Source organism: Protopterus annectens, chromosome 3.part1 (genome assembly GCF_019279795.1).
Source record: "Protopterus annectens isolate FY-2018-M chromosome 3.part1, PAN1.0, whole genome shotgun sequence".
Classification (NCBI taxonomy): Eukaryota; Metazoa; Chordata; order Ceratodontiformes; family Protopteridae; genus Protopterus; species Protopterus annectens.
Window position 1 is genome coordinate 842,701,504 of NC_056732.1, and position 12,060 is coordinate 842,713,563.

At 36.9% G+C, this 12,060-nt stretch overlaps 1 protein-coding gene across 1 annotated transcript in view; it reads right to left on the minus strand.

The window, feature by feature from the left end:
* ZNF407 (zinc finger protein 407) overlaps positions 1 to 12,060 on the minus strand; it is a 3,063,484-nt gene that overhangs the window by 982,423 nt on the left and 2,069,001 nt on the right. Inside the window, exon 7 of the mRNA XM_044067115.1 lies at positions 3,424 to 3,544. Within this exon, the coding sequence (XP_043923050.1) occupies positions 3,424 to 3,544 (121 nt within the window). The remainder of the gene's footprint in view (positions 1 to 3,423; positions 3,545 to 12,060) is intronic.

The following is a 12,060-nucleotide window of genomic DNA, read 5'->3' on the forward strand; positions in this document are numbered from 1 at the left end:
TTGGAATTCAGGCCGAATGAGGGTAGCCTGCCAGCAGGATAACCCAAGTGTAATGACTGCAACAGTGAAACATGAAGAACATCCCCGATTTTGAGGATGCCCCCTGCCTCAAGGACAGCATGCATTAAATGGGTCTCCTCTGCCGCAGGTGAAGTAGAAGAGAAAAACCCTTCTGGTTCCTGAAGAAGGATGCCTGAGGAGTTTCAAAGCAAAGTCTAAAGGCAGAGAGAGTTTTTCCTTACTGTTCAATTTTCAGAAGCTTGATCATGAGACCAAAAAACAAAATCCCACCATAGAGGCATTAACAAATGATGCATTAACATGGTCCACAAATTCACACAAATGTAGCCAGGCATGGTGATGCATGGCAATGCTCATGCCTGCTGCCCTAACTACTCCATCTGCAGTTTTGTGAAATAATCTCAAGGACAGGCCACAAATGGACAATAGCATAGACACCTGGGGTATCTGGAATGGGAGGTCTTCACAGAGAGTCCAGCATCCGCTCAGACAGATCTCTTTGGAACCTCATCATATGGCAAAACAATTAAGCGATCAAAATGCAAAGGTTCTCAAGGGATAAGCAAGTTTCCTCATATGGCCTATCATCCTGGATTACTGGTCGGGAGGATGAACTGTGCAACTTTCTTCAGAGAGTTCTCTTTTAGTAGTAGCTATCACAATAATAAAGTCTACAACAAAACATTTACTCCAAAGAGGCCTGTAATTTTGCAGATGAAAAATTTTACCTTGGTTTGAGAAGCTTGCACTCTATAATATCAGGTTCCCCCATACCCTTGCCACCACTAATCACGTGGTTGGTGGGTGGGAACACCAAATAAGTAGAAATGGCAGTTCTGAAAGAATAAAATGGGCCAAGTACTCCTTTGTCACATCAAATCTAAGATCTCATAAAACCTGGAATTTTTAGGAGGGGACTGTAGGCAAGCTTCCCCTTAATGGGGACTGGTGTCAGGAGTGGGAGATTCTGCAGGAGAATCTATGTGCTACCTTCTGCACTGGACTTTCGAGGAATTACCTGCAGGGAGTCTTCTGAAGGTCCTGAATAGTCCTGGACTCTTTCCTGAAAGGGGGGGGGGCAAGACATTCAGAGCTATTTTGTCCTTTGAGTCAAGAACTTAGAAAGACCAATTTGGAGAGAACTCAAAATGAGGGTGCATCCCTTGACTGTGTTGACAGGAGTGCAAGGATCCTCTTGAAAAAAATTCAAAAGCTCTTACGGAGTTCAATGGCCCCAGGGAGATCTCTGTTGGCATCAACTACAATCTAGTAGAAGAGGAGGTAAACTCCAACATTGTGTCACCAAAGCTGGAGGAAAGGATGCCTCTGATATCAAGATCCGAGTTGACTCCTTAAACATTGAAGACAGTGACACCAAAAGTGCCACTAAATGATTTGGTGTTAAAGATGAAACGGAGGTCTCAGATTCAAGGCTTTGGCACCAAGACTCGCTTGGTACCAATGGGACTGCTGCTGAGTATACTGCATGCAAGGTAAGAACTGACAGATCAGGTCCAGTTGGTACCAAAAGAGGAGACACCAGAGAATCTATCAGCTCCAAGACCACTGGCACCAAAATATGTGCGAGGGAAGAGGCGTCAGCAGTAGGAATCCTTGAAACAACCTGATCCACCCTAGAAACTGAGGGGGGATGGAATGACACCAATGTCTATCTCGGCCTTGACAAAGACCCTGATCATTCAATCCTAATCACAATCCCTGGCACTCCTGGCAGACCTGATAGACCTAAAAGAAGAAGCAGAAGGAGAGTGGGAGCTCAGGACCTTCAAGGTCTTGGAGGCCGGGTACTAGTAGACTCTCTGTTAGGGGACTGGTCAGGTATGATGATGGACTCTGTGCAAGCAATTCATCTATAAACACACCTGTTATCACAATGCTCTGTGGAAGTACTGCAACACTAAGTTATACAAAGTCACCTCCTTTGCAAAAGAACCTGCTTATAACAGACAAAACTATGTTTACGAAAACAAAAAACACAGGGTGCAAAATATTTGAAATCTAAATTCTGAACTGTAACATGTTCTGTAAATTCCTCTGTAGTTCGATTACATGCCATGACATTTGTACTGTTCATCATCAAGCTGATTTGTATGTCATTACCTGTTCAGGATTGACTTCCCATGGAAGAAATGCTCAGAACTATGATACATCACTGCTGACATTCCAAACAGCCACTCTGCTGACCAGAGAGGACATACCATGATATTAACAATGTCACTTGTGTAACAGTACAGGATTTTAACATTCCATAATTCATATTTTTAAGAGTGCATATAGTCAATCATGGTCTACATATTTCTGCTATCTGGATGATATTTTTATCCTATGGATGGATAATAAGGTGAACATTACAGAATTTATAGATTGTCAACCAGATTTGTGCTTTTTGTAAATTCACATCCCAACTGTTTTAATAAGGTCGAATAAAGTCTTTTTTTTAAATCATTAACTGGTGTGGAGCTTATGGTGAAGTCCAAGCCTGGAGGCACTGTTTGTTTATTTTCTTGGTAATTTGCTGTGCCTTCTTTCAAACAGGTGTGTTGTTCTTGGTTGGATTATTCCATAATTCCATGGTTAAGTGTTGTTTTTCAGCACTTGAATAAGATATTTATTACTCAAAAGATACTACCTCAAATCACAACAACAACAAATAAAACTATAACACTTAAAGTAAGATGTGGTAGTTATCATAAACGCCTAAGCTAACATAAGATGGGTTACACAAATATCAAGTTAACAGAAGCATGGCAAGTATAAGATAATCACACCTCTCAGAAAAAAAGTGCTATAACAATTTCAGAGGTGCAGTAATACACCACACAGCAAAACAGGGAACACCCTGCTGAAGGCAGAACTTGCTTTTTGTAAGGTGGATAAAGTGTACCAACCTTCTTCCATCATTCTCTTACCTAAAGAACAAGAAAGTTGAATCAGTAGCAAAAAGCTGTTAACTGACCTAATGACAAAAAGGGAGAACATGCCTTCCACTTTGTATGACCTCAGCATTAATACAAAAGTAGAAAAAGAAATGGTAGACAGTAAATAAACAAAAAAAGCATCTACTAAGAGTTAAAAGTCCAAATATCTGAATCAACAAAAGGAAAACAAATGGTCACCTGGAAGTTCATATAATTAGTTCTTGAATGAATTTCACAACTTCAGAAAACCAACACATGCATGCACTTCATTTGCACTTCTGTTTTTAAATTCAGTTACCTAAAAGTGGCATTCTGTTAAGTCTTTATTTTCAAATTTCACTCTAAATTTGTTCTGTAATTATTAGTATCATAAACGTGCTATTCTGTACATTTCTAATGATAATTTAAAAGAAGACCCTCATATCGCCTTAAGTCTTTTCACCTAATACTAATGAGCCATTACCTGTAATCACACCAGGGGCATTTGTAGGGCTTCTCTCCAGTGTGGACACGTTTGTGCCGTGTCAGATGAGATTGTGTAGTAGAAGCAAAGCTGCACACATCACATTTAAATGGCTTTTCTCCTATGACACAGCAAAAAAGACAAATCAAACATTCACATATCTAAGGACTACAAAAGAAGAAAAAAACACATGGGTCCAATACGTTGTTTCAAAACAAACAAACAAAAAAAGATGTTGTGATACAAATTATACATATATATTAAACTAGCAACATCAGTGGCAAACTAGCAGGACTGCACAACATCTAACCACTACAACAGGTCATAATCACTTAATAAATTCTACAGGTCTGCATCATATTACATATTTCACTGTTAAAAATGCATATTCTTTCACAATGTGAACTAATGAATTTAAAACTTGTTCTTAGCATTTCACATTACTATGTATCAAATGGAAAATACTCAGTAACACTGTAAAACATATTTAGTAGAAAATATTTTAGGTTGTACATTGAAGTGCAGAAAAATATTTAACGTGGGTACTCACCATTAAACCACACTGCTGAAAGATTCTTGCAGCAGGTTCTACAGCTATGAGGATGTTCACTTACCTATTCCGCAATCCCACATCAGTTACTTCCACACATCTAGCATTAAGGAACTGCCCTCAACTGACACCAGCAGCTGTGCTCATACACATATGCAGAAAAGGTGCAATGCCTCAGATCTATTCAGTTCTTCCTGCATTATCCTACATTATACATCGGCATTAAAGAAAATAATATGTTATGTGCCTACTGATCAGGAAAAACAAGGGAGGCACTTTACAGCATGGCCTCCTAGTGACTTATATAAACAAGCAAAGTAGAGAAGCAAGAAGCCAAACTGAGCTCTGGTTGAAGATCTGTTGCTAAGGCAAGCTTTGCTTCATGGAAGACTTCTGAAATAGGTGTCAATACAAAAAGTAAGTATTAGACTGCGGTCTGTATGAATGGAGAATGTTTCACTACCACAGACCCTGCAGCAACATCTTGCCAAAGCCTTTGCTTATCTTGAATCTCTCATATACCTTTTAATCATCGGTGAAGATATGGACTGAAGAGCCAAGGTACAGTCTCAAATGCTGCTTACAGACTTAGCCTGCTATAGTGACAACTCATGTACAGCAACAATGCAATTACCATAAAAGGGTTCAACACAAGTGTCCCAACTTAAAACAATCCAGTTTGTCAACTACTAGAAGAAAATTGAGTTAACAAAACTAAATCCTTTTCTGACTAAAATCAGACTGAAGACCTATCTGAAAAAAATAAGAGACGCTTATTTACTTACTTATTTGGTATTTGTTTACAGGGTGTGCAGACTGGTCTGCTGTCTCTTTTCAGGCATGACCCATGCTCAAAGAACAGAAGACATACAGAAGCAGTATATAAAGAAGTTTAAGTTGACATCTTCCATAAGTCAGTGTTACACAATGTTCATGGACAGGACACAAAAAGTGTACATCCTGAATGCATCCAGGTATAGAGAATAGTAAAAAATAATAATAACCTAATAACACATAAGTACAACAATAACAATCCTTATACATTCACTGTAAGAATGCAAAACTAACTGAGCAATATAAGCAACTATTTTGCCATACTGGCAGATTATTAATGCCAAAATATTTTACATATATACAAACTTTATCCACATATGCAATCTTATTGCAGTGAATTATATAGTCAAATAATTCAAATGTTTAATATATCCATTTAATAAAAAGGGGAAGGTACTTGGCTGTACTAATGTGAGATGGTTTATGGAATGTTGTTATTTCTAGACAATGTCACAAAAGCACCTGCTTTAATTTGGTTTTGGGTATGTTAAGTTATGAACCATGTTCTCATTTAGAGGAAGGCACATGTCTACTTTAAACATATAGTTAGGATTGTTTATTAAATTCACGATATTGTGAAAATAAAAACTGTGCACCAAGCATCATAGCCTACAACTAGGAAATGGATTTCTATGATAAGAATGTTAAAGTCACAGGAAATCACTTGATCAAAAGGAAGAAGGGAGAGTCTACCTGGCATGAAATGAAATAATGCCCCAAGATGGAACCTTTGTTCATACAGGTGAGCTGAAGAGCACTACAGCTTTAATAAGGCAATGTATCAAGTAGTTAAAACACAGATGGTGACTATGCAGGCTAGGCACACAAGGCTGTAATCACAGAACACAGAAACATAACATATAACAGATATACGAAAGTTCATATTGAGGCAAGACGGGGAGGGGGTGTAAGCATTACAATATTGAAGTAGCTGAGAAGCACTGAAAACATGAGCCACAAAGTATTATATAGAAGGCATACAGATAATTATAAAGGAAAATTACAAATTAAGAAATTTATTAATGACCCAAAAAAGTTTTATAGAGAATTGGGAAACAGGGCAAAAGGAATAGAAACATTACCAATAAATAGACACATTTTGGAGAAGCATTTATGAAGATCCTGTGAAACCTAACAAAGATGCTGAATGGGCAGAAGTAATAAAAGAAAATTAACGAAGTTCAAATTTACAGGATATGAAATGGGATGAGGTCAATGCCAGAGAAACTGAAACAAACTAAGAAAAGCTTCTAACTGGAAAACCTCAGGCCCAGATGCAGTACCTAACTTCTAGCTAAAAATATTAACATCTTTACACGAAGATTTAGCCATGAGTAAGAACTATTTACAAGTATACCCCAAACAGACACCAACCTGGTTAGCAACAGGAACATTTTTACTCCTCCTCCTTAAGAGTCAACCTGCAAGATATCCTAAAAACTATAAATCAATAACTTGCCTGCCAATGATGTATAAATGATACACTGGAATTGATACCAATAGAGTTTATGGTCATTTAGAAGAAAACTCAATCATGGCAATAGAACAAAACAGTAACAAAATAAAGTCATATGGAGCAAAGGATCATTTGTTGTTAAAGTCAAAATGGAGAATTGTAAAAAAGGGGAATAATCTAAGTATGTCATGCAGAGACTTCAAAAAAACATCTGACAGCGTCCCACATTCATGGATAAAAGAGTGTTTACTAAACCCTACATTGCTCAATTACATTATAATGATCATGAAACAATGGCAAACCACTTTGTAGCTAAGTCATGATAAAGGACAAATTATTATCTCGGGGATAGAAATTCATAGTGGAATATTCCAGGGTGACTCTTCATCACCGCTGCTCTTTTGTCTTGCCCTTAACCAATTAAGCTGTCTACTTAACAGATTAAGCCATGGTTACAGTTTGGCTTCCAGAAGAAAACAGTGTAAAGACTTTTCATCTTCTTTTTGTGGATGATTTAAAACTGTATAGTTCATCAGAACAGGAACTGAAAGCACAAATGCAAGTGGTCAAAACTTTCTCAGATGATAGAAGAATGTAATTTGATCTCGATAAATGTGTGAAAGCAACCTTTAAAGCAAGAAAGCTGCAGCACCAAGAAAATATGTCTGGGACAGGAATGTGATATAAAAGAACTTGAGCAAGAGGGAGTGTGTAAATATTTGAGAATTTATGAAGGATCAACAATAAAACATGAACAAATCTGAATAAAAGTAAGGAATATTTTAAATGACTAAAATTAATACCAAAAACAGCTCTGACATCTAGAACAAAGTCTAAGCTATAAACCCAATTTGTTTTTCCTGTTCTAATTTACAGTTTTGGGGTGACTGACTGGACCCAAATGGTACTGGATTGGTTGGACAGGAAAACAAGAAAAATGCTTCATGCTTATCAAATGATTTATAAAAATCAGTGTATATCAGATTATATATTTCCTGCTCTGAAGGAAGAATGAGCCTTCTCAAAAGTGATTAAATGTATAGATTTCCAATCATAGAACTGCAAACACATCTGCTGACCACACTAGATCCAAAGGTAGTAAAAGCTTTACAACATGAGGAAAACAAGTCTAAGATTACTTCACTGCTTAGTTTAGCAGAAACATAGTGTTGTTAAGTGGAAATGGAAATCAAACCAGAAGTAGATAAAAATCAGGCAGCAACTGAATGTGTCAAAAAACAAAAGAAATAATATAAGGTAATATAATATAATATAATAATAATAATATAAGATCAGATGAGAAGGCAAAACATGTGTGAATAATGCATAAATATAGTTGCCAGTACAGAAAACTCCTGGAACAATCTCATGTCGATCGGTATCTAATGGTTACAGAGAGGTGAATTTAAACCAAAAAAGGAAAGGTTAATATCGGCAGCCCAGGACAGTGGACAACATTCACATTGGTTTACAAAGTCCATTGAACATGTCAGACAAACAAACCACTGCAGGTTTTGTAAAAAAAAAAAAAAAAAAGAATAGGAAACAGTTGCACATCTTGTTGCTGGATCTGATACATTAATGGCAGAAGGTCTGTATACTGAAAGGCATACTAATGTGACAAGACTGCTGCACTGGGAATTGTGCAAACATTAGAATATTGAAGTTGCTGAGAAGCACTGGAAACATGAGCCAGACAGCATTATAGAAAATGATGAAGTTTATATCACATGGGATCACCCATTACAAACAGTTCAAATAATACATGTGAGAAAACCAGATGTAGTAGTCCACGAAAAGAAGACAAAAGTAGAATTGATCATTGAAATTGATACACCCGGTGATTACAGTATATTATGAACAGAGACACACAAAGTCATAAAATACCAGGATTTGCAGGCAGAAGATGGGGTAATGTGGAAGAAGGATATCCAGAGAGTTCCAACAGTAGTAGGAGCAACAGGTCTTATAAAAAGGAATTTACAGTCATATTTAGATATGTTACTGATACATGTAACTCTGTATGACTTGCAGGAGGAGTTAATTCTGGGCACATTGTGGGTGCTGAGAAGAGCACTTTTGGATAATATCAAAGATTGAAACAATATTAAATTCATGAACTTTAATCATACTTGGACTTAGGAATGGGGTCCATTCCCTTCATGGTATTAGAAACCCAAAAGACTTAAAAAAACTAGAGAGACAAGACTGTTGTATTGGGGATTGTGTAAACATTACAATATTGAAGTAGCTGAGAAGCACTGAGAACATGAGCCACAAAGTATTACAGAGAATGATGAAGTTTATATCACATGGAATCACCCATTACCAATAGTTCAAAAAATAGATGTGAGAAAACCAGATACAGTAGTCCATGAAAAGAAGACAACAGTAGCACTAATCATTGAAACTGCTATGCCCAGAGACTACACTGTCTTACAGACAGAGAGAAAGTCATAAAATACCAGGATTTGCAGGCAGAAACTAGGGCAATGTGGAAGAAGGATACCCAGCAGGAGGAGTCAGCTCTGGTCACACTGCGGGTGCTGCAAAGAGCACTTTTGGCTAACATCAAAGATTGAAACAATATTAATTTTATGAATGATAATCATACTTTGACTTAGGAATGAGGTCCATTCCCATCATGGAATTAGAAATTCAAAATGTTGTTGTTTTTCTTTCAGCTTTCCCCAGTTAGGGGTCGCCACAGCGGAACTCCGGTCCGCTAATGATTGGCAGTAGATTTTTATGGTGCCGAGGTGCCAGCTCGATGCCCAACCTTCAACGAAGGCACGCCCATTCACGCATGTCTTTCGAACGCTACTCGACTGCGGGGAGGACATGCAGACTCCACACAAAAGGCGCTCCAGCCCAGAATCGAACGGGAGAACCTCTTGTTGTGAGGTGACAACGCTACCACTGCATCACCGCGGCTTGGAATTAGAAATTCAAAATACTTGGAGAAATAAAAAAGTACTTTGAATTTCTAGTTCCAAGCCGCAGTGGTGAAGCGGTAGCTTGGAGAAATAAAAAAAGACAGAAACACAGTTAAACCAGAACCAGAGGTATCAAGCATGTTGGTGAAACAATATGTTTTTAGCCAATTTGGAGAAACACTTCATTTCTCCGATGAGTCTGAATAGACAGGTAGGGTCCAAATGGAGAGGTGATGAAATCAGAAAAAATAGAAAGTATTGCTGGAAATGAATTCATCCTCAGATCTTGATGGACCCTGTTTTCACAAAATCTCATCAAAGATGACACTGATATATACACTGCATCTTATATAGCATATATCATGCAGAGATTTAGGTAAACAAAATAAAAAAGACAGCTGGGTGCACAAGTCCCAGGATAAAAAAGTACGCAATCCTAGTGTGCGCACTGATGTTAACACTGGGAAAAAATTGCAGTGTAGAATCCTCAAGACCAGGAAACATTCCTATAGTGGGGTTAAGCCAGGCTCAGGGGAAGGATGGTCCCCCTGTTGTAGAAGTAAGTAAACACTGACAGGCCAGAAAAGAGCCAAAAAGATAACAGAGTGGACTATTGAGGATAAGGAAGACATGTATTTTTACTGTTACACAAGAAGCCAAGAATTACCAGACAGAAGATATTAAAAAAAGATTGAGAGAAATTAGAAAACAGAAAGAAAAATACTTGCACAAGAAAACCTGTCAAAAGCTTTAAATGTAAATTTGTGTTCATTAGTCCAATAGATCCAGGAAAAACATTACATAAACAAATAAACTTTGGTCCACCTAGAAAAAGAAGCAGCAGAGGAAGTGTAAAAATATAAAGAACAAAATCCAGAGATTTCTGAAAAGAATAAAAAAGAAACATGGACATGGGAAAGAAAAAGTATCTGATATGGTGCAATATTTATGCAAAGAAATTATGATTATGCCAAACTAATAAATACCAAAACAGCTCCAAAGATATTTGAATAGAAATACAGGCAAAGACACCCAGATATGGAAAATTTCATAACACAAAATATAACACAAAGGGTAACGTAGAACAGAAGATTAATAACATAGTTACACAAATAGACACTGAAGTTATGGATTACCTGTGAAGTGAAGGATTTAGTGTAGAAAATCAAACTCAGTTAATGTCACAGCATGATGTAATAATGAGTCCCCAAATTAAAGAGGAACTGGAAACACATTATCATTTGCCACATGATGATGCTCTGGAGCCTTCAGTAGGAAACCAGTACAAATGTTCAGCTGTTGCTGCACAGCAAGGGAAGAGAAGGAAGCAGTGGCAATACTGATACAGGCAATGCTGTGGAATGATGGGCCAATGAATTCTCAAAATGAAGGAGCAATGGATGACACATGATGCAGTTTGAAAGAAATAGATTACAGGAATTAAATAAGACCCAAAATGTTAGAAGTCATATAAATTAAATGAACACAGTAATTAAGACTACTGACAAAAATGCATGTGATATAAGAGAAGTATATAGGACATATTACTTTTTAGCTATATTAATAACAAAGTTTTACCACAAAAATGCAAAGCAATGGGAAAAGGAAGGGTTGAAATAAAATGCCATCATAGAAGCATTGAATAAAGAAAATTATAAAGCAGTTAAGACAAGAAGTGTCACTGTTAGAAAAGTATAGAAAAAGGGAACAGATCAACAAAAATACTAAGACATAATAAAAGCAATGCACATTATCAGAACAGACCAGGATCTATGATACAATATTACAAATAGTGAACTAAAGATATCAGTATAAGCAGAAAATTTAGAAGATATGCAGATAAATACAAAGAAAAAGTACAAAATAAGCAATTCATTGATGACCCAAAAAAATTTATAGAGAACTGGGGAAACAAAGCAAAAAGAATAGAAAAGAAAAAGAAAATAACAGACACATTTTGGAGAAATATTTATGAAAACGCTGTGGAACATAATAAATGAATAAATACAAAGAAGCTTAAATGTACAGGTTATGAAATGAGATGAAGTAACGGCTGGAGAAACTGAAACAAAATTAAGAAAACCTCTCCGAATTGGAAAGCCTCAGGTCCAGATGTAATACCTAACTTCTGGCTAAAAGTATTAACATTTTGACACAGATTTAGCACTGAGTAAGAACTACTTATTTATTTTACATTTGTTTACCGAGCAAATCTGACTGGACACAATTCCTTTTTCAGCGGAGACCCAGGGAGAAAAGCTCCACTTTTAGTTAGTAAATCATAGAACAATGTACAATAATAATATGACACAATACAGAAATAACCCAAAAGAATAGCAAGTAATATAGAAATAATCAAAAAGAATACAATGCCATACAAAGAAAGAGAAAGATTGCAATTACATGAAGAAGAAATAGTAGTTTGCAACCACTGGAAAAAACTGTGAGGTTATAATTCAATACTGCTTAGATCTGTGAAGTAAGCAAGCTAGTTGGAGACAGAGAGAATATATAAATAACAGTTGGAGATAGAGAGAATACATCAATCATTGCACAGGATGGATAGTTGTGCTTCAGTATAATACAGTAGCCAGTTCCAGTTTCATAAAGAAGACATTCATAAGGGGTTGCTAGCTTCTGAGGAAGGGAATTTGGGATATCATGTAGGGTTACAGGGACAGAGCCAGGAATCTGAAAGATTTGTTTTCAGTAGTGTTTGGAATTTTGGGACTGAGCAGTTGGAAATGGGAGTTTATTCCATAATTTAAAAATGTAGTGTGAAAATAGTGATTCGTCGGCTGCATTGTTTGCTTTGGAGACATGTACGAGGGATTTGTTGGAAGAGGGGCGGGGTCTAGAAG